Raw genomic sequence first — 24,393 nt, forward strand, 5'->3', positions numbered from 1 at the left:
CTCTACGCAGTTCGTGTAATATTTGCAGTTCTCGCAGAGGTATTGCGAAAATTCTGGTTGGTTCACGCACATGCGATTGTTTTTTATGTGCGAACTATACGGGCGCCTGTTGGATGCACGACATATCTCATAAAAATATATTCTATCGAAACTAACTCATTTGAATATGAATTTTTAATATCCTTCGCGATGGCCTCGTCAGTTGCGTGTTTTTGCACTTTCATACGTCCAAAATTTATGCCACAAATATGTTTGATAGCCACGTCGGAATGTTGCAAGTTTACACGGCCATGTTTTCTATCGATTAAATATTCCACAAGTCTTTATTCTTGGCATTGTCTTAATCGTTATCTTTAGAGTAAGTGTCTCTCCTGAAATGAACGAAATATCTCGAACGTTAATACTTCGGGGTATTAATATCTCGAAAAATTATTTTAACTACGTTTTATTCCTTTTTTTTATCCAAATTTGCAATTTTTTTAGGAATCACCAACTATTCATGGAGATGTAATTAAATGGCGCTGAGAAGCAATCGGAGATGTCGTCGTGTAATGTAAGTGAATTGAAAATAACATTCGATTAATTTCAAATTAATTATGTATTTTTAATCATTTTTTAGCTTTTTTGTTAACGTTATCATTTACATTTGTTTGTACCAAAATTCTGTAAAATAGCTTGCTCTATATTAACGCCTTAATTAACGCTCTATTAACTAGTTTAGCGCGGCAGTGAATGGTGCCTGTAACTCTAATAAATCGATAATTTTACTATTTATCTAATAATTATTACATTGTAAGTCGTCGTAGAGCCGTTTTAAAGAGTGTTCACTGATCAACAACGCTAAGTTAGTATCCTTCCAACAATATCGCTAAAAACGGGAGCATATTCTGATAAAAATTGTTCAATTCACCAACAGCCTTATACATTAACCTAGGTATTGGAACTCCACTGCTATGGTTTTTAAATGTAATTTGTATTTACAAATATGAGGGCCCAGGAATTCATAGATTTGTACTTTACTTGTGAAATAGCGTGGCTTTGTAAGTAACGTATACGTCGATAATTACATTAAGTACATTGTAATGTATTACATTTACCATTCATTTTCTTTTGACGAAAAATGATTTATATAATTATTTAAACTCGTAAAGTACATTGCTCAAATTAATTAGTGTTATTAGAATATGGTAACCAATACCTTTTGCAATGTGCAACGTGCATATAGTATTTGTTATTGTCATAGTAATCCTAATCATATTTCTCTAATTATTTCGAGCATTGTAATTGATCGATTAGTCGCTAATATCTACTAGCTATATACAAGTAAGTACCTACTGGCCCGGGTCCCGTTCACGCAAGTCCTAGTTACCTAACTATTATTTACACCTCCGTTCTCTGTTTATTTGCTACCTGAAATATTTCGATACAAATGGAATCATAGCGTGCCTGTGATAACGACATAAGTATCATTTAAACTAACTTTACCAGGCCCGGTCAAATGAGACCGGTTTCGGTCTTCTGTTCATCTAACTTTATGTAAATTCTTATATTAACAGAAATTGAAAAACAAGAAATAACAATGAATGTAAATACAATTTTAAATTAAACTTTGAAACCGGTCTCATTTGGCCGGTTCTGGTAAGGTTAGTGTTAAGTCAAGTACGGAAAATTGCATGTGTTCAGTATCGCAATATGATCAAGGATATTAACCATTAAAGGAAATACTGGCCATTTGTTGACTATTTTTATAATTAGCGGTAAGGATAGAAAACTATTGACAATATCTTTTCGTTGCACCGTTCGTGCTTAACGAAGTGTATTTAATGCGAATGCATTCGTTTTTACTACATTCATATTTACACACCTCTTATATACGATTATCTACGCTTTTACTACTTTCGTTGAAATATTGGATTGTCCTCAAATATACAGTATTGTTCGTTGTTTCAAAATATTGTCACAGTCAGGTCTGTGAAAATTTCCCTAGAGGACCGACCCAACACAAGCATCTCAAAGGAATTAAAGAGCTCCATTTCGCGCGACGTGGCGTGAATCGTGCACGATCTAATGTCTTACTAAAAGCAAATCTGTGTTCGAGCAAGCTATGCTTGGACAACGAAGATCGTAAAAGTATCGTCCACGTTGTTTCAGCGAGAGCCCGATCCTGCAATAATGGTAGGGCACTGAGGAATTTCACCGAAATGTTCTGGAGTCGCTATGAACAAAATCAAGCAAGGCCTGTCGTGATTACAATTCTCATATCGGTGGAGATTCCTCAGGCGCAAGGATGTGTAAATAGGTGCGGGACAAAATCAGAGAAGGGGCGGTAGAGCGGCAGCGACGGAGGCGTTTACATTGGCAGGCGTCGAACGCTTGTAAGATAAAACGGTTGGCAACGTTCTACACGTGTACGGCGGTTTGTAACGCACGTTCCGAACACGTGCACCCTGCAGTTTGACGTGTTTATCAACCGATGCACTACGGTTGCACTCCGTCGTTGCTCTCCTGCTTCTGCAAATGCGTCAGTGCCAGGTTCTCGGGCTCTTCTCTTCTTTCCCTTTTCTCCATCCTGACTCCCTTGTCTCTCGTCTTTGTCTACCCCATGTGATTGCCGCACGAGCGCGCGCGCTCGTTAATTAAAGCGGAGGACTCTCGTTAAAGTCGATTGGTTATTACACAACCAGCCATCGATCGGTGACTCGCGATCCTTGCCGTGATTACCCGGAATTGAGACGTTAATCCTTCGTTCTTCCAGTCTCCGTGGATATTTATGCGGGATTGCGTTCAACTATTCGGCGCGAATGATTTGTCTCCATGCGTATCTCGCAATCAGAGCCTGATCCGATAATTCCTACTTCGTCAGAGAGCGCAATTAAAGATACTGTGCGGTTCTGGCAAACTCGCTCCATTATTGAACATGCGTTGAAACGTCCAGATAGTCAGTTATGGGGGGGGAGGGGAGGGGGGGGAGAGAAAAATGTAATTTATTACGATATCACACGCCGTATTTGGCAGCCGGTTTTTGATTAACTTATTTCGACGCTCGAGACGAATTATTCCGTCTGTCGTTGAACGAACAAACGATATTTCAATTCTAGGTTCTCGTCGTTAGATCTATGGGCGCTGATTTCTTCTTTAAGGGGGGACTGTCTCGATCGCTCACGCTCTCCATGTCTATCTCGTCTTCTTCTGTTGCATCATTAATTCGTGTGGCCGTCCTTTTCATAGATAGGTCCATAGGGTTATCTTGAGGTGGAAGGTCCGTTTCCGATCCTGGACTGCATAGTGGCGAACCACTTTCCGAATGTTCCTTCACTATTGCAGAACCTTCCGCGTGTGTTCGTTGACTCTTCAACACTGCGTCCAGATAGACTCTCTTGGTATACGTCTCTCCAGTTTCTTCGCTCGGCGAGGTACTCTGTCTCGACGTCTGAACATTATTGTTATGCGCATATCTATCATTGTTGTTGTTGTTGTTGTTATTATTATTATTATTATTTGCACACGAGTGTTTATTATCGATGCTAATGGTCGTGGTAGTGGTAGCGGTCGTAGAGGGACTGATTGGACTGGTCATGTCTTCAACGATGGGTGAGTGTTGCAGTAGATTCGAAGAATGATTTGGTACCAAGGGGTGAGAAGCTCCGTGTGACGTTGCGTATAAATGATAGGGTGAGAACATGGTGAGACTCGGCGGTGGTAGAAACGCGGGTGGAATCAGAGACATTCCACCGAGATGAAACCCGAGGGGTAAACTCATCATTTCTTTGCTGAGCGCTGACAGATCGGCTACGGAGGGTTGCAGGTGTGAATGCAACGGTCTAAAGCCTGGGTGACCCGAGAAGGCTGCTCTTCTTTCGGATAGTTCCACGGAACTGTCGCTGTTGTGCGATTCCGGGGAACTAATACTGGGGGATGTCGAGTTCTTGTAGTCGTCCAAACTTAGCATCAGGACATCGTCCTTTCGTTGGGCTGGATGAATTCCAATGGGCGGGCTCATAGGTTTTCGTTGTTGCGTCAATGGTTGGTTAGGAAGATTCTGTTGATAGTGTTGCTGTTGTTGTTGCTGTTGTTGTTGTTGTTGTTGTTCCTGTAGCAGACAATGAATTTTGAACCAGTTTGATCTGCGGCCGTATCGCGAACCAGATTTTGACATGCCCACGAGTAAACATTTCCTTAGACGACAAGCCTTGCAGGCTGTTCGATTCTTCTTATTTATAACACATTCTCCACCGTTTTTGCATTCGGTAATACTGCTTAGATTGTTGTAGGATCTTCCGAAGAATGACTGAAACAGAAATATTTCGTTGTTGCTAATACGACAATAACGCAGCATGATAATTTTATTCGTGTTAATTACGCCGACAAAAGGAATCAAGCTTCAGCTGAGGACTACAAAGGGAGACAAAATCTAGAATGCTCTTTAAATGCAAATTCAGAGGTCAAAGATTCGCTGGGAGATCCGCCACGGCTGCAACGGCATTGTGACGCTCATAATGAGTACTGCAAAATTGTTAGATGGTAACAGTGTGCTCTCGTTGTCTCATTCATGTTGTATCGCGGAGAACCAGCCGGTGTAGGCGCGTGCGGCCTACTGTGCTCGTGCTAATTGCCCAAATGGTGCAATTCCACGATTCCGACACCGTTGCCTTTCCGTGTCGGCGTCACGAAACGGTCTCCTTTCGTTTACACATATTCTCCCTGCTTCTTTTCGATCTACTCGCGCGCCTCTTCGACACATCGATGCGTTCTACTTCCACTCGATTGCATCGAGTCGAGAAATACCTTCGATTCGAATGGAATTCACTACACGGCGAGTTATGGTTGTTCGTAAAATAGTTTCGTTCTTTGTATGGAAATGCAAGAGGGTTCTCTTTTTTTTTTATGGAAAAAAATGGTTTTATTCGGTTATGTAAATTCAATTTGCCAGCAATATCTCGCGTTGTTATGCGACGATTTGCGTCCACCAATGTATTTATTTGGTGTTCGTCAGCCTCAACCGGCCTTGCAGAACGCGGAGCAGCTTTCAGATCAAAATTACAGGAAAGAAATTTCGAAAACCAATTCTGACACTGGCGTTTAGTCAACACGTTCTCTCCATACACGGCGTACAATCTTTTTCTTATTTGTACAGCATTTTTATTTTTACGGTAATGAGAAAAGCCAATTTCGATGCGACAACAAACAGAAACTGCTTGACAGGTTGAAAAATATTCTTTTTTAAACGAAGCTTGAAACCTCGGTTGTGAAAACGTATAATGATTTTGTATGTTAGAATAAAGCTGGCTACTTATAAATACGATAACGAATAAGCTAATAGTTCGAACGCGCCTGCATCGAGCGAGCAACCACGGCAGATAGCGAAAAGCTAATGGCAAAGTTTTGTCTTACGAAACGCGTGCAATTTAAGACCTCGTTCGTTATGACAGACATCGAACGTATCCATTTGAAGCCCAGTCCCAAGTATTGCGCCCCGAAACACCTACGATTTCCTGTCTAACCTGATAGAAAATTTCGCCCTTCTTAGTTAATGATCAGTCTTTAAGGAGACGCAGGTCTCAGCGTGTACGCGACATCCACTTTCGCTTTTTCTGCTCGTACGCACGCTATATTATTAATCGTTTCTGGTTCGTTTGTTCTGAAAACGAGCTCTTCCTGCGTCCCAGTGATCCCGATGCGCGCATTGCCGAGACCCACGATCCGCCACCGTGTTCCACTTGACTTTGACGTTTACTTTTTAGTATAATATATCATACTAGGTATAATATAAAAAGAACTATGCTACGAGGTCGTAAGTTATAGTGTTATCGGCGGCATCGACTGATTTCGCTCTTTTGTTATTCCCCGAAATCCTCTGATCCTTTAATCCCTTCTCGGTGTAGCAAGAAACATGGATACTTGGAAACTTGGATTAAGCGTTTTCTGAAGTCAAAGCAATAGTCTTTTTGTTCGTCGCGGTAAGAACAATATTGAAACATAAAAATTCGGGATCGCAGTAAGATCAAGTCGCATTTGTGATTTTCTGCTGGATTAATTTTACAATTTTCCTATATCGTGGCCTGTGCTACATGTAACTATATGTAACTGTGCGTTTCTCGTCGTTCGTCTATCTGTAGCGTCATCCCAGTAATCGTCATTGTCATCGTTATCGTTCGAATTTTTCTCGTTCTAAGAATGTAAAGTTCGTTCGTGACGAGGAAACAAGGAGATCAGGGGACTATGCGCGACAGTTCAGAAGCGATGACACAATCGAGAAAATGCTACCGTTATTACCTGCCCCCCTTGTGGCGCGCGCCTCGGGTTATGCAAACGGGACAGCAGTTTGAAACTTCAAAGTGCCGGCTCGCGCCTTTTCATCGTCAAAACCTTCCACAGTTGGATTGTGTTACGGTTTCCTTTCGAAAACCGCCCGATAAATAGACCGGCTAATTACGCCACGGCTGAACTTTCGTGGCCTAAGAAACGTATCTCTGACTCACGCCATGGAAAAAGAGAAGAAGAAGAAAAAGAAGGAGAGGAACGACAGAGATCGAAATTCGTTCTCAATGGACGACGATAACGAACCGTTGTACCGTTTTCACTGCTTCCATACTTCTTTCTTTTGGAAGACCTGATAAACCGCGAATCGCTCGCTGTTTCGCTACATAGACTATATATCGATTCGTAATACGAATTCAAGGACCGTGGCGAGCCGCGCTCTTCGAGTTTTCACCGTGAACGATATGCATCCCGATCGTGGGACAAATCTACGGTAACGGGAGACATTGTGGCCGCGCGAGCACGTGCACGCGCGTTTCGTCAATTCGCTCGGATCGCGGAGCGGCTTCGAGGCGGTGCTTCCGGCGCTTCGCACTTGTCTGCCACAATTGTTTCCGCCCTAGTTCACGATTACGTCAGCTCGACATTGTTTCGTTTCGTTATTTTCGTTTTCAGGCCCACCGTAGCATGTCAGCTCTCCCCTCTTCCACCTTCCTACTATTCTACTCGGCATCGTTTGCTTTTACGCTCGACTCGCGGTATAGTACGAATCGACCGTACGGCTATTCATTTTTCTTCGAGAGATTTCGTAGGTCCGATTTGTGATCGAAAAATCGATCGTCGTATATACATTTCTATTTATATTACACTTACGATGTCAAGAAGATTCGAATGACCTACTCTTTCCAGAATATACAATTGTGTAATTTTCGGCCCATCTTTCACTGATTATTATTTTAAAGCTATTAAATTGACTTTTAAATAACCGTGATTGGTTATAGGATATATGTGTATAGCCACGTGTTATTAGAGTTCGTTCGAACGAATCTTTATGTAGATTTATTTTAAAATATGTATAAACGAATCGTCGCATAAATAATCGCTTAGAATAGCGTAGATCATTTTAATCAGGAGAAATCAGTCGAACGGTCGATTGATGTTCCTTGAACGTCCCTTTGAAGCTAGAAATTTTGGTTCTCCTTACAGAGCGATCGCCGAGCGGTTCACCAAACATGGTAGCTGTTACTTTTGGGGCGGGGGTGGGGGGCTTGGTTGACACGCATGCCTAGTCAAACGTTTAACCTCGGCCACGAAGCGGCTCGTGAAAGCGATCAACGTTTCTCAGTTTTGCGAAATTGTGGAAAAGATCGCCGCCAACAACGTGCAGAAAAGAAGCAGAGGAAAAAAGAAACCTGCTGGAAAATGTCTGGAATCTGCGTTCCACCGTTTTTCTTTCGCGATCTCTCTCACGATTTCGTTCAGATCGATACGTTCGAAATAGTTGGACGAAACTATGAAGAACGAAGCCTGTTACAACCGAATTACAAGACGATAGTGCCTTTCAATTATCCCGGAATCGATACGAAATATCACTCTGCCGTTTCAATTTGATCGCTATCTCGACCGTTCGAACTTCCACGAAACCCATATCGTATCGTTGAAATGATCCATAGTCGGCTTACCTTGCAGCCCTCGCAGGTGAACGCGCCAAAGTGGAAGCCTGCCGCGGGTTCTCCGCACACCTTGCACTGTTGATTCATCTGCAACACAAAGAATATAACGTTCTTTTAAAGTTGCCCCGTTTTATTCGAACAGGACGTGCAACGAAGCTTTGTCCCTTTAGGTAATTCGTAATTTTTCCGACGATTACAGGTTTCCGTCACGGTAAATGTCGAAACCGCGGGGAAAACAAAATCGATGTCGCGTAATGCACTCGCGTATATTTCAAACGTTCGACAAAATCACAATGCAAGCCTTATCGTGTGCCCACAACCGATCGCACGATTGGGAAAGAGAAGAAGCTCGTTGCGCAATTCGCCGGTTTGCGCGGTACGCGCGAATCGCTGGATCGTGCAAAGCGGTGCGTGTTACGTTCAACGAGCGGAAAACCCTCCTGCACTTGCTTTTTTTCTCTCTCACTCTTTCTCCCTCTTTCTTTCTATTCTTTCGCGATGGTCTCTCTTTAGTCTGGCTAGTTCCTTTCGCCTTCTTTAGTCGCTCGTCCAGAAAACAGATCGCCGCGGTCTCGTTTTCACACCTCGCCGCCTCTATTCCTTACTTCGTCTTCTTTGCGCCCGTAGATCGTCTAACCATTTGCATAATGCTCGAAGTGACATCACGCTTCGAAAATTTTCTCCATGGTAACGCGCATTCTCCACTCGTTCTACCGATCGAGTTTTCGTCGCTCGTCGACAACCGCGTTTACGCGAATCCCGATACGCTTCCTCTCTTTTTTACCTCTCGCAGTTGTCGTCCTTTTTACTCGCCGCCGCCTCCGCACCACGTGAATTACAACGAAGAGGGAATATGGGACAATAGTAGTGACCCACATACGTAGCCCGAGGGTACCTGGAGTCGGTGTCACCTGCGGCGACTTTCATACATGACAGACTGTCGCTAAATGGGAAAGTAAATCCCAGCTAATGGAAGAGACATCGATTGTTTGATCAACGGAGTCTCTCTTTCCTGACCTACACCCCACAGTCGTTGACACTTCTCATTCGCGGACGCTCGATGCCTCGACGTGCCTACGCATACTTTTAATTCCGCGTTCGATTCTTTTCTGTTTAGACACTAACCGCGCGCGTCCAACCTTCTCTTCGCCTTCGTCGCCTGTTGCACTTCGTCGTCTTCCTCCCCTGTTCTTTCTCGCCTATTCTTTCTCGCCTCTTCCTCGTCGCCCGCAACTTTCATAAACGCTGGATCTATCTACTACACCTATTATCGTATAAACTGGCTATAATAGCTGGCGAATACGTCCGAAACGATCGTTTTCTACTCGAAGAATGCAGAAGAGCGAAAGAGAAAGAAAGGAGCGAACAATCTTTTCACGGCTTAGTGCTAACAGTATTGCTACAGAGCATTTTCGAATCTAGCGGAAAAACTGGCGTATCCACGTGAAGCAATGATCGCGGTTTGTTTGCTGGACCTCGACGATTGCCCTCGCGAAATCGATCGAACACGGCAATACCAGGACGAAACGTCGAAGATAGAGAACGAGATAAATAGAGAGTAACGGATGGTTGGTTAATTGATTTTAAACGACGTCGTATTCTCGTTAAACGTAGCCCGAAGGCCTTGTTGATATTTTAAGAGAGGGAGGTATCTCCTTTGATTATATCGGGCTCGGCTCAAACATCCTCGTTCTGTACTATTACTTACCGATTGATGTTCCGTACTAGATCGATCGATCCTCAGAGTCGAGGAACGTTCGACTATGCGCCCGAGCTATCGCAACCTGCACTGATTGCAGGTGTGCATCCGGTGAGCCATTCAGGGGGTGCCTGCATTCCCGAGCGCTCGATGCGAGTTGCCAATGTTTAAGAGTTTAAGCCATATTGTTGCGCTCGCGTGTCGCAACGGATACATCGTGCGGAGATACCCGCTCTTATGAGCTTAATAGAATACGAGACGCGAAAAGAATGATAGATGATTTAACGTTCCCCTAACAAATGACTTTTAATTACGGTTTCTCCGTGGGCACAATAAAACTGTTGATTAATTAAGCCGGCCTCGCATTTGCGTCGATAGATCCTGTTTAGAAGTTACTTAACGAAATTGCCGTACCCTCTGCCGCTAATGGTCCTACAATATACATGTTCGAACGATAATTATTTCAAGTAAACGTTGAAGATTCGCTTGATCGCTCGGAGATTGATAACGGAAAGCGTCCGTCCATTGTTCCAAGGAAAAAGTGAATTACAAAGGGAGAGAAAGTTTACCTCGGTCGTTATTGAAACGCGTAACTTATACGAAAAGATTATTCGATCGATAATTAACGAACAGACGTGCCGTTCGGTTTCCATCCGACCACCTTCGACGGTAAGTCTTGAAACGGTAACAACGATCGTCGTCGAGATCTCGCGGGTGCAATCGTCCAGCTAGTCGATCGAAGCCGTGAGAATCGTAACGAGTGCCGCAGTTCCTAGCTTTCAGCGCGATCTACTCTATCGCCGATAGTGACGCCGATCATCGTTCGATTCTACGGAAAGACACAGAGAGTGGACGGAACGAGAAGGTGCAACCGGCACCGTTCAAACGTTTAAAGGGATCAATCGGAGTTCCTACGGTGCCGCTCGGTGATTGTCCTCCTTTCTAGAGCTGACCTTCTCGATAAAAACACTTACCACGACGCTCTTCCGCTTTGTGTCTGGCACACACAAACACACAAACGCGCGCGCGCGCGCGGATACACATGGAGGCTGACAGAAGATTTTGCTGAAAGCCACCAGTTAACATCAACGCCACTTCGCGCATTAATTAAACGACGACGCCGTGTGCTGACCAATCGATCGCGAGGAGAGGTTTCTTCGGAATCGCTGGATTTTTTCTTCATTTACATGCGCGTGAAAGTCGGCGCACGGCTGTTTTAGCGGAACTATTTTAAATGACCGACGCCTCGTTACTTTCGTCGCGGCACGTCGTCTAAGCACGACTGTAGAATTTTCCTTTTTCCCACGACGCACGCTTACGGAAATGAGTTTAGTTCCGTTTTCAAACACGCTTTTGTACTGAATTACTTCTCCAGTGCTTTACGATCCTACAATCATTTAACTTGCCAAATCTCCTTTAAAGCTTCCGGCCTATGATGTTCGAGGATTTTATGTTTTTGGATTTTTAAGCTTTCAGATCGTAAAAGAGAAAAAGAAGTGTTTTGTGTGCTGCAGACCGTTAGTCGTCTTTTTATTAGTGAAAGACGGTTAATCTTCGATTTCCTAAATACTCGAGCGAAGGTTGCTGATTAGAGCGCCAAGGTAGATACAAGCAGGTAATTGTTCTACCGCTAGGAACTATAATTATGGAGGACGATGTATAATAAAAAGCGATAGTAATTGTCGTCAAACCCTGCGATTTAAACATTTTTCTGTTTTTTAATTTCGATCAAATTTTTTTATCTGAAACGGAATTCGTTATCTGTTTGGAACATACTATCCTTTTCAATTCGTTCTAAAATTTGATATTACTTACCTATGACTTATGCGAGTAAGTGATTTCCTTTTAAATCGCTTATTGATCGCGTATCGATATAACGAAATCGACAAAAGGTGGAGTTAATCGTTTCCGTTTCATTACTCTTGATACGAAGTGTAATATACCTGAAGCGAATAAATAAATGTACGTATGAATGCTACAACAGATACAATCGTGTGCAAATACTTCTCGTAGCTACTGTACTTTGAATATTTTATATATTTTTCTAAATACTTTACGTAAAGAAAAAAGTTCGAGATCTAGCAACGATCGACGGATCGTCAAACAGGTTCATTCACGTCACACGTGCGGCGTCTTTCGACCTCATCCTCGCGAAGCATCGCGATCTAGTTTGCAGAGAGCGACTTCCGGTCTTTCGAAACGAAACGGCGTTCCGCAACGCGTGCTCCGGCGATCGGCCTTCGAACGATGCAACGTGGACCGTTTGTTTCCGATGTTATTATTCCATCGCTCTTCGATAGGCCAGTTCGTACAGATTCGTATCAAACTATCGCGCAATGCGCTGTACATGCGCTATTGTATGACGGTCGAATATGCTCGAGCAGAAACGCGACACGATGCATGTAATACGACTCTCTGTCTCTTTTCCGTGTGTATCGCATCTAAATCTCTACGATTTCATCTAACTATATAATATAATCTCGTTACGGTATATTTCCAAACGATAGATGTGAAAACTAGGTTTCACATGGAATCTTATCTTGAGTGACACGCGGTGAGAATAGTTCCTCCTCGGTATCGTTAAATAATTAAACTTACGACGATACGATCTCCTCGCAGAGTATCTAATGAATCGAATAATTAGCCTAATCACGATACCTCAAGGCTTTCAGTCGAGTTAACCTTATCGACAACGAATTCTCATGTCGGACACGTTTTCTATCGTTAAAATCTAGTCGATAAATGGCGCTTTTTGTATCGTGTCACGATCGAAGACGAAAGAATCGGTCGTCAGCACGCGCTCGAATTACGAAATGAAGATCGTCCTTCGGTTTTCCTTCTCAACTTGTAGGCACACCGGGCGATTCGTTTCTAAACGCGACGAATGTATCGCGAAATAACGTGGAAGAAAATACCCAGCGAACGTAAAATCGTTGTTATTAACTTACAGCGACAGCGCGATACCATTCGAATTAAACGCGATGAGGAAACCTGTAATTGCTAGTTGTCAGATTCGGGAATCGCTTCTCCCAGTTTTAACCGATCACCTTTCGTAAATCAACGTGATCACGTACCTTGAAGACGGAAACGATTACGCGAGATTCATCAACGACATCTTCGAAGGATGATCCTTTACTTAATTACGATATAGCGTTCATCATGACACTTTGCCATCACGATGTTTAACAGATCCGCGACACTGACGATCATTTCTACGCAATCACTTGGAGCGTCGGGTATCACGAACTTATCGGGAATCATCCGATAGATAAATCCAGTTCACTTGTAAACTCACTCTCTCCTCCTACGGAAGACACCAAAGACGATTTCACTGTACGACTTACCAGTTGCAATCTTTCCCGTAACAGTTCGATCACATGAATTCGCAAGGCCGAAATAGAATTTAAAGGCCCGCGACAACAGTTCACGTCGTACCTCGAAACAACACTTTGATCCTTTCAAATTATTCTCCAAACAAAAACCGGGTCAACCGTCTTCGAGTTTGCTCTTCTTTCGACTAATTATTTAACGACACGTCCGGGTATCCCCTTGATCAAATCGACTAACGGAAGACATGACAGCAGAAGAAGAAGAACAAGAAGAAGATTCTTGACGCGGCGATGACCGTTAGGTGAATGACTTTGGAAGGCGAGGGTGTCCACGTCGATTCTTGAATCAGCCCCCACCTCCAATTATTTTCTACGGTCCCACTTCGTTCGCTCGATCGGACGGCCGCTCGATCGGTCGGCCGCTCGATCGTTCGTTCGTTCGTTCGTCCGCTGGATGAGGCTCGTGCGCTCTCGTAAGTATACCTCGAATGGGCCTTATGGGCACACTGTGCGTCGGTTCAGCGGAGAAGCGTGCAGGGTCCATCCGAGGCACAGGTGGGTCGCGGGTCCTCTCGTATCTTTGGTGGGGGGTCCTGCTGGTCGACCGGAGGGATTCTCTTGGCCGACGGGAAGGAGATTCAAGGGAGGGGCTTCGCTGCTCTACCCTCTCTTCGATCTTCTCTTTCTCCTCCTTTGCTCGGACCTCCTATCCTCTCGGAGAACCGCCGGACTTGTGACGCGTACCTGCTTCGCATCCAGTTTGCACACCGGAGTTGACAGTACCGATAACGATCCTCTGTTCCCGAACACTTTTTTCGTCACTGCCATAAATGCATGGTAGGGCGCACTCGAATAAACTCAGTTTGGCTGAATACGAATTTAGCAAATTTACCTACCTGATTTATTATTGGCACGCATTGCGTCGTCGTCAAACCCTTCGTTATAGCAAGCGAAGATGTAGTAGATTTTGTACGCGTAAAGCGCGTAAATTCCTTATTGTAGATGTTAGTCGATTATGAATTTATAGCAGCAACCTATAGGAGCTTATTGCAGTAACCTTCGATTAGTAACGTGATCGTGGGCTTTTTTGAGTCGACACGTTTCAACAAAAGTAATCAGAAATTCGTATCTCCGATAAAGATGGGATAAAGTTTCTGGCGAGGAATAGCAATAAGTGTATCAGCGTGGAAATTTTGTCGGTGAACTGAATTTTTGGTGCTTTGATTCGTTGCTTTAGGTATGTGATCGTAGTTTGTTTGTTGGAATGTTGACCAATCTCGACGAATACTACCAATGATGATAAACATTATGTGCGAGTCGCTGAAGAATTAAATTGGTCGACTACCTCGTCTAGAATCTAGAAGTTTCTTAATCGTAATGATCATCGGTAATATTGATAAATATTGCCGATCATCGACGACAAACGTCCGATTTTTCATTGAGCTTTCAATAAATATAATTTTACTTTATCCTATGCAATATGGACGGAAGTATGGGCGAAAATTTGAACGATCAATTATATAAAATTATTTAGAATCTCAAGGTAGAATCAAAATCATATTCGACAAGTTTTTACTCATTGGCAAATCATTTGTATTCATTTACCAAGATTGCTGGTAAAGCAAAAAAAAAACAAATAAAAAAAACAAATAAAAAAGCGAAGAGTAACATTTTAGAGGTGATGAATTAATTAATTACAACGTGTTTAATCGCGTGTTAACTTTGCACCTGTACGTCTACCGTGGTAAAGTCTTTCTTTACTTCTCTCACTTTACTTGCTCCCTTCTTTTTTCACTCTTTATTTTTGCGCTCTACGATACTTACTGATGTACAATTACCCATAGTTCGCAATTGGTCGTCGCTTCAGTTAATTAGTTTAAAAGAAATCCCTCGTAGTCGTGTCAAGCTCGCATCGCGCATTCCTCGTCGCCTTTCATTTCTTCCACTTTTAATTCCACGAAATCACGCGCGCTGACGTAATCTAGACAAAAAAAAACATATTTCGAAAATAATAATTTTCACGGGGACTGTCGTAGGTTAGCGTCGTCATCGCGCTAACCAACCATACATTGCACATCAAATAGCAACAACGTCATTAACGAAGCATATGAAGATAATAATCAGGACGAGTCTGTCTTAATATTTGAGGAAGTATTTAAATGGTTTGTAAATCTATTTTTGTACTAGATAAATATTTAATCACCTAGCGTTGCTACCTTTTTCGTAAACGAGTTTTTTTAGCCCTAAGCTCGATCTTCGACCTTCGTTTTACGGTACATTAGTAGGATTTATAGAAACAAAGGTATTCCAGGGCCGTTTGCCATACTGTTACCATGGCCATTACGTCGCAAGCAAAACTCTATCTGAACGAGCTGTACCATAAACGCGCGTGTACTTTTTACGGAAGAGGGATGATATTTTTATGGAATCGCCTAATCAACCTCGATGTCCTTCGGAATGAGTGTGTCATTCCGCGGCACTGTAAATGTATACAGTTGTAAAAATTGTGACAGAAATTTTTTTTCTCATTTCTGTCATTTTTTTTTTTACGATGGGTCTGTCGGAACGGTCGTTCTATAACTTTTTACGAGTTCGAACTGCCGTCCGTGGGTCGAAAAAAATAACCCACGACCGTTAGATAATAGCCAATACAATAGTAAAAAATGTTAGAAACATTTTATATTTTTACCTTTTTAGCCGGTCATTTTTGCGCACTAGAAATTTTCTGTCGTTTCTTTGTTCTGTATACTTGGCGACTCGGAACTTGGACTTTCCCACGGGGAACCAAGTATTGCGATCATTAAAACGAGAACACCTTTATAACCCCCGTATAAAACTATCAAAAAGTTTCGTCGTTACCTGGAGACGATTCCTCTCGGTAAAATACTCGACCGTATCAACGAGTATTAAACGCAGGCGGTTCATAGTTGGCGTAGCAAAAAATACTTCGAGTTTCTAGCTCGACAACTCTGACGCGACCCTAATTACGTTGCAGCGATGAAAAGCAATCACGCACTTTCTGACCTTTCCGCAACTTTGTTGCGATAGATCGAAACGGTGGAGTATCTTCTTGCTGGCAGGGCAATTGCCAGGTCGAAGACAACACGCAATGCTAATCGCGAATGCAACGTTTCCACCACAGGTGGCGCCACGCGCACCAACTTGGAGGATCTCGCATCCCCGTCTCCCATTCGAACGAGCTAATTAACGTTTTTTCTTTCATCCGCTGGACAATCCGCTCAGGACAGCGTGGAACTTTGAACGGGTCATGGCAAAAACTAAACCGTTGACCAATCTAGATGGAATCAACTGGGGGAACAAACCAGAGGAACGTGTATCGATTGTTCGTTGTCGTTTCAGCGTACGATTATTTTTCTCGCCTTTAAATTTCTTAATCGATCAATTGTCTCGTGATAATTATGTTCTTGGAAGATGGAAGAAATTTATCTGTTTAATCGATCGCTTGTTTTACACGTGTCAGGTTGCTCGGACGGGAAGAATGCGCGCGTGCAGTAAATTATTATAATCAGTCGATCGCGATAAGAATTATTATACATGTTAATTGGTGGTTTTTATATATGGTTAACAAAGAGACTAATAAGTTGGCTCGTTGGTCTAGGGGTATGATTTTCGCTTCGGGTGCGAGAGGTCCCGGGTTCAAATCCCGGACGAGCCCACGATGGAATTTCTTTACTTTTACTTTTTACGAACGCGTGTGCGCAACACTTTCACGCAGCGCGATTTCAAACTCCATTGAACGTGCGTAGCTCGCGCGCTATAGTCGCGTGTTCCCGAATGTCGCGTGTTAGATCTAACGGTTTGTTTTTTCCCCTAACGTTGATGGTTTTTTCTTCGTCAGTCCTTTTCGTGCATGAGTAATAATTAAATATGTCTGTTTATATCTATGTCCTTAGTAAAGGTTACCGATGATTTTACTTGATCGAAGCATTAATACTCGTGTTTGTTATTTTGTTGTTAACTGAAATGCCGTCACGTGAAATCGCGCACTCGTTTGGTACAATCGTTACCGTGACTCGCTTATTATTGGAATAATCGTCGAGAGATAGACAAGACTCGTACAACGTATCGGATGATTTTACTGCGAGTTTCATTCACCTAAATCGTGGATCGGAATCGAGTCTGCTCCCTTGGAATATTCGTTGGAATTTTTCGGAAGGTTCGTCGATTAATCTTCGTATCAAAGCAAAATTGAATAAGCGTTTCTTTAGGAATAATATACGAGTATTTTTATAAAGCCTTTTATAACTTTTACCCACTTTCGTAATATTTTAATCTTAGTATATATTGGTCTTGACAATGCTTTCCAATGCAATTACATCGATTTTTCTCAGAAATTAATGCATCAAAGTCGAGAGTCGCCAATGATTGTTGCGAAATTACTCTTGTAAATGAGCGAATGCATCAATTTTATTTAATCAAATTCGCAAGTCATTTTCTTGTTTCCAACACCCTCGATGCAATTCGATAATGTCTTTTGAAACCTGTTTTCAGCTCAATTTCTTCTCTGAACATTAGCGCCTGTATATTTCTGTCCTTTCTACTGTAACCCTTTCTAATAAATCTAATAATTCTAATAACTCACACAGCTTCCGAGTAATCACGTATCTCACACACTCTAATTCAATAATATGCAACATTTTTATTTCATAACTATCCAACAGTAATATTCTTGACGCTGTAGAAAAGCACTCACGTTGAAAGTGTCCGCATTGAAAATCCTTGAAGAAGAGAAGAAAAATTGCTGTCGCGCCAGTGGGCATAAGCCAACGAGTGAACAGAACGAATGAAATAAACCAGCTTACATAGTAGGAGCTATAAGACGATCATAGTTGATCGATAGCAGGCCCGTTAACGATGACGCGAGTTCTAAAATCATCGAAATCGCGGTTGAACCGTCAAACGAGTCTCTCATAAGTCAAACTGACCAACTGCACGTTTCATTGATTTCTTAGTTTCGTTAAATAAGCGTACGATTGATAATTCGATTCGTCAGAAGCGAATGACCTATTTTTATAGATTCTAACGTACATTTAAAGAGCAGCGTTTATAACGTAACTACCTTTCCGCACATGTCGATTTATATAGTTGATCGACGTAGCTTCTGAATGTTTCGAGTGTCCACGAGACAATGAACGCCCGGTGTCAATCTATCACGACGATTCTTTCTCCGTTAAGTCGCGACAGAAATAAACAGTACCAAAACACGCGTACCCGAAACTCGTTTTATTGCCACTCTGTTGATCGACCGCGAGAATTCGAAGGATTTTTTTTATCAAGGCCACCTCGTTATGGACGACGAGTCGACGCTGATCACTGGCGATTATCGACGACTATATAAAATCAGCGGATCGACGTTTTATAGAAAGACGAGAGCATTAACGACGGGATAAAAGCCTATCCTTTTTGCAATAAATATATCTCACGGTGAGATAAGAGAGCAACCGATGTAGTTAACGAACAAGCGCTTCGAATACGTTTCACAACGTTCGGTTACGGCGGTTCACCGGTGTTTACTGTGTAAACAATTTGAATACACCACGTTGCGTTACGCTCCTCTCTTTTTCTCCTTCTTCCTTTTTTTTCTCTTCCTCTCTTTACATAACGAAGCAGCCTCGCAGAGCCGTGTGGCTATTGTGCATCGCGACAGAGACCCGCGATTCCACTGATACAATCGTAGTTAATTCGGGGCAAAAGTTTCGACACCTGACAGACACCAGACGCGCGAACGAAAAAACCGGCGAGAAAAAAGTCCACGCGCGAGTTACACAACGATCGACGGACGTAGGACGCGAAAGGGGCCATCCTTGTTTCTAAAAGTGAATGTTTGGCCAAAAATGTAGGAGCAATCGGGGCCATGGCATCGTTACACGGCAAACGAGCCTTAGTTTCGACCACGATCGAGCACGAGCTGTTTCGCGATTCTTCGTCCCGAGTTCTTTCATCGACGACCAAAAGAGCACGTCCGACCAAAGAAACCAGGATGCGCTTCCATTCTTTACGCCTTTTTTCGACCCGGTGATTAAGTAATACGTAATTAATAAAGGCACCATTTCATTCTGATTTTTTATCGTGCACGAGAACACGCTCAAAGTAATTACCGTTCCCCCTCCGCGCAACCCTTGCCCGACTATGGTAGTACGCTACTCGACCGTGTGTGTCCGTAATGTTGTCTACATCACGTGTACGACAGGGTCGGCCGTAAAATTCTGAACGTGCAATTAGGGCCAAGTCGTTAATTTATTTTTCTCTACGTGTGGCCTATACTTTCAGCGCCGTCCCTGCATTGTCCCGTATCGCATCGCAGAGACACGAATCACCGCGTGGCCTTAGGTTCAACAGAAGATGTTACTAACGATCGGCGATTAGGCATTGATAATTTTCGGTAATAAATTTATTTCTAATATCGTTAGCGTATCGATACGATAGGAGGAGAAAAAGTAAGGGTAGGTCGGGGCATTTTCCTCGATGCTTCGCCCGCCGGTTATAAAACTAATCATTAGGTAGGTACCTATCGGAACACGCCAATTAGCTCTCGTTAGATACTCTTTATTGAAAATTTAATGCGTTTCTATTCGGACTTAATAACGTTCTAATACCACCTTTTCCCATGCCCCCCGTCTATCTCGTCATTCTCTTTCTTCCTCTTTTATTCCATTCTTTTATTTCTTTTTACTAACGTCCTAATTAGGCGAGAACGACTTTCCGTCAACGAATAGACGCTCGTTATTTATTACCTCGTGAACAATGACAGCCACCGTTTACTTTCGTCTAACGAACGGTTAAGTTTCTCCGATTCTAGCGCAAAAATCCACGCAACACCGCACACTCGTTATTACATATGCGCTGACGGAGGTGCGCTCAGCCTCGCGCACCTGCACCTACGTACGAGCCCGAGCTGCTTGTGGTTACTCAGAGTCGCTTCGCGGCCACCTCTTTCAATTACCCGGGTCAGCCCGAGGTCGATGTCATTTATGCGCTCTGAAGGCTCCGGAGCTGGCGCGCAGATTATACAACGATAAAATATCGACGCGTTGACGTTGAACGGCTTTTTACAGACACGAAATCCTCCGTTGGCCACGTTAGCCGCGGCCATGTTTTGCAGCTTAACTTTATCGGCCAATTAAACGGCCGGTGGAATATTTTCAAGTCAAACACCGGTTGCTTTCGTTAAGACGAGCGAGTAACGACACCGAGCCAATGGAATCTCCATAGGAATCCCCCACCTCTTCGCGTATTCTTCCCTTGTGCGCGCCAGGAATTTTTGCTGCTTTCAGGAAGAACCGACCTCGCCGTTTGTCTCGCCATTTAGTGAGTCCCTGCTGCTAATCACCGGGGCAAACGCGGCAATCTAGTTTCGAATTTTTCGGTAGATACCAGCTTTTTCGGCTGGCAAAAGTAGACAAACAGGAAGCGGCGCGGGTCAAGCGAACTTCTGAAAGGAGCCAAGTTTCCACCGTCCGTCCGTACGAAAATCTTCTGGCAAACAGACGATAAAGAAATACTGTGGGAGAAGGTAGCAGCTGCGAAAAGATACAAGTTTCTTCGTCGTAATTTCATCGTCGTAACGGATCCTCGATTTGGTGGAAAATTGCAACCAAGTATATACCGTCACCTCTCCAGTCGAAGTATCCTGATATTTTACCAATCTCCGAGATACCTCGAAATATTTCAAATTTTCCGTTTTTTCATCACGTTGGATGTTGCTAAAAACTTTTAAATACTCGCGAATGTAAAAAACTATCGTGTCATCATCCTACAAGGACAATAGTCTCGTATTTAGATCAACTTTCCTCCACAGATCGGTCAGAATACACGCGTCCTATTTCATCTCGGTACAGCGAATAACATTTGTTCGTGCGTCGCGTTACTTTCACCCCGGATCGTTCCCGTGTCTCGCGCAGGCTGAATTCCTCGAAGCTATATCGCGTCAGGAGTTTAATTAAAGATGGTTCAGCAGGAAGAATTCCCGAGGAGGAGGTTTCTACGCTATGCGTGTACTCGTCTCGACCAGTCAGCTCGAGCCTGGGTATCGGATAAAGCCTCGGCTGTAATCTCGGTGGCCGCGAAAATTTCTCCTCGGGCTGTTTTCAAAGGATCACCGACGCGAACGGCTAGAGATACGCCAAGTTAAACGCGAGGACGCGAATCTTGCGAGGAGAGGAATCGACGGGAAACAAACACGAGCGAGAGCTAATTTGGCGAGAGACTGCGAGAGACGTCGTCGGGGGTAATCCCGGTATGCTGGATGCTCCGCGATGGAGTTTCTCCGTCGTGGCATCTCTACCGAGCGAGGTGCGTGGACGAGGTAATGTGGGAGAGGTCGGCGTAGGTCGGCTGAGGTCGCGCACGAGGCACGCATGCCGGAATACAGGGTGCTCGTAAAGTCCCGATTAGAGAAGACGAGAAACCGGACGATCGTTCTTTCGTTCGTTCGCTGTGTTCGGTGTATTCGTACGTAGCCATCGCGGAAGATAGAATTCCCGGAGTTCCAGGTAATATTCGAGCCTGTTGGTCCGTTGGTGTGCACCAGTGTTGGTCCCTTCTGTGCGGTTGGTCAAGGATCGATACATCGGGGGTTTCCAGCGTGGCGGGGACCTCGGGGTTAAACGTCGAACGTATCTCAACAGGGCCAGGGAGAAGTCGTAGAACCACACACGTAATAAGTGTAGAAGACCAGGACGACCGGTCAGCTTTGTGATTTACGCAAAGTAATCCCATTACGGGTCGCGTCGCTCGTTAACGTCACTCGCGTCGCGTCTCTTCCAGCTTCGACGTATATACCGTTTCAACCGTTGTTGCGCGAATTCCGCTCGTCGATATTGCAAAACGATATTTTGATCGATCGCTTGGACGATCCAACGATGCGTGATATTCCCGGGAATAGAAATTTTCCGGTGTTCGGTGACCGAGTCTCGGTTAGGGTTGCATTGCAACGGAGATCTAGCGGATACCGCAAGATTCAGCTGGGACGAAATACGCGATACGCAGATCGTAAGAATCAAGTTCGTTTATCTTCACCGAATGTACAGGCTTTGCTAGATGCGTATTGTTGCGAGTTCTGGTTTCGTCGTCACTCATTGGTCTTTATTTACGATACGATGGAACATCGTTTGTCTGAATCCATCGGAGGAGAAGTACATCATATAGTAAAAGATCGCTGTTTCTTGTCACTAGTACCATGTTCATACATGTGATAGCGGACAATATAAATAAATTCGGTCGATAGAAGTTTGTTCAATCGGACACTAAAATCTTATTCCTGTAAATAGAGTTCCACCGCATATAAGTTTCGAGGAGCAAATAAGCAGAGAGAAACCTAAAAGAGTAACGCCTCAACGATGTATATATATATATATATATATACTAAATACGTAAAGCGAAAGCGGTCAGAAAAGTTGAAACTAGGTAGGTGGCCGAGCAATGACAAAGCAGAATCGATACACCGCGATTTCTGCTTTTTTTACCTGTTAGCGCGGTGTAAAGCCATTCAGAGGCGTTTAACAGCGCCCGATGCTCACAATTAGCTACATCCGCGGTCGACGGAAATTTTTATCGTCGACGAGAAACCGTGTCCTAGAAGAACGCCGCTCTCGTCTCCGAGTCTCGTATGCGTCGCGAAGAATTTTCAGCACGGGTGGTCGTCGGAGGAACGAGGTCGGAGGAACGAGGTCGTAGAACCCTCCGCTGAAACTCGAGCGATGATTGAATAACGTTAATAACAGCTTCGGCAGCTGTAACTTCGCTGCCGGACCGCGTACACCTCGTAACTTAGGCCGCGAAGAATCGTTGGTAGACGTCAACGCTTACGATCGTTTTTACACCTTTTTCACCCATCTCCGACGAACGTTACGAGCAAGACGCGTGGAACAAGCGGCACTCCTTCCTGCCGTGATAAAAATTTTGTTTCTAACTGCGTTGCATCGCGATTGAAACGCGATGAAAGCGGAAGAAAATGAAATAAGGAGAGAAAAGAGAGAAAAGAAAGGACGTTGGGATGTTTAACAGCGGTATCTCTCCGTTTAATTTGCCGTCGTTGGCGACTGCGAGCGCTACAATGTAATACACGACGGGGTTAAAGAGTTTACGGGAGAGGCTATATATATTCGGCTTGGAAAGCTTGGTTACCGCCTGAATTTTCAGCCGCACCGGTATAACGTTCGGTAATGGTCATGGGACGCGACAGACGGGAAAAGCATCTCTGTCACGGACGTTAATATTTAGCCGAGGCATCTTTGCGGGAAAACAAAGTGAAAGGTAGTGCTACGTAGCATCATCATCCTTCGGCGATCTTACACGGCGACGCTGCCCGGCTATGCACACAGTTTATATGGCCTATGAATCACGCAGCCGCGATCACCACGTTTAGCTCACCTGGGAGCTAATTGAAACTTTTATTCGTAATTACGCATCTCTCTTTTCCCTGCTGCTTTTTTTCTTAACACGCTTCCACGGCGCGCCTTATTCCTCTCTGTTTTAAGCTGCGTCCTCGCAGTATGTTCCGAAGAACGAGACATTCGGAAGCCGCACTGATCAACTTTGGAATAATGATATGGTCGCATTTATTCCCGCCTATGTCGCATTAAAATACTATTCTTTAGCCATAAAATGATATTAAAATCAGAAGATGGACAAAGACGTACTTGTCTCGTTTCCTTCCTATGACCTTCGCACGAGACAAAACGCGACTTATTTATCGTGTCTCTACCGGTTGTTTCCAAATGCAACGGCGAACTTGTGAAACAGTCGACAAACTGTATAACTGTTTTTCTTTGGTCTTTGGACCGCGCAGCAAGCCTCTTTACTGGCAACAACCAGCAACTTTCTCAAGAAAATGGAATATCAACATCGTTGCGGGCCCAGTGAGGACACGGCTTAAGTCACCGCCCTGTCGGCGTGTGTATTTCATGGTTTGTAAAATAGCGGCGCGGCGTTCAACACCGAAGAGACGATGGTTCGCCTGTAAAATAGCGGCTGACACGTCCGTGCCGACGTATCCACACTCCGGAATTACTTCGTACGCTTTACTGGTACTTGCGCGGAGCTTGTAACGGGTATAACGCCGGTGCGTTGCAGCTGCAACGATACCCGATTTTACTGACGAAACGCCGAAAGGCTCGACGATTAGATCGGTGAGTGATTAGCGATGGCATTTTTGCCGGCGGACGTTTTCAACTGTCTTGTAATAACCATATACTTTCCAATAACATCGGGAACCCCGAACAGCGTAACGAGGTGTTGGTTCGCACCTCCGACGAGTCCCGATATTCTTTACGTTTAAATAACTGTTTACAACCGCGTCGATCTTAAATCAATTTCACGCACGTTCCGTGAGAGCTCGTGGCTTGTAAACCACCGGCTAAACGATACTCGGTTAACCGGCATGATTAATTAACGCTTTGGGTATCCGATCGGT

At 43.9% G+C, this 24,393-nt stretch overlaps 1 protein-coding gene and 1 non-coding gene across 3 annotated transcripts; one reads left to right on the plus strand and one right to left on the minus strand.

Moving 5' to 3' along the window:
• Nucleotides 1-442: 442 nt before the first annotated feature.
• Nucleotides 443-13,515, minus strand: LOC100741622 (knirps-related protein-like). 2 transcript variants are annotated; one of them, XM_033320082.1, is made up of 3 exons: nt 12,975-13,515; nt 7,941-8,018; nt 443-4,288 (listed from the first exon to the last, which is right to left on the minus strand). In XM_033320082.1, exons 2-3 carry the CDS (start codon nt 8,016-8,018, stop codon nt 3,095-3,097), a joined length of 1,272 nt encoding a protein of 423 aa, XP_033175973.1. In that variant the 5' UTR covers nt 12,975-13,515; the 3' UTR covers nt 443-3,094. The 2 variants fall into 2 exon arrangements, with proteins under 2 accessions (XP_033175973.1, XP_003488512.1); XM_003488464.4 differs by having other exon boundaries at nt 12,705-13,512.
• A 3,048-nt stretch (nt 13,516-16,563) lies between these two features.
• Nucleotides 16,564-16,635, plus strand: TRNAP-CGG. The gene has a single exon. It is a non-coding gene; the product is annotated as a tRNA-Pro (tRNA).
• Nucleotides 16,636-24,393: the final 7,758 nt, after the last annotated feature.

The sequence above is a fragment of the Bombus impatiens genome, unplaced genomic scaffold (genome assembly GCF_000188095.3).
Source record: "Bombus impatiens unplaced genomic scaffold, BIMP_2.2 scf_0235, whole genome shotgun sequence".
Lineage (NCBI taxonomy): Eukaryota > Metazoa > Arthropoda > Insecta > Hymenoptera > Apidae > Bombus > Bombus impatiens.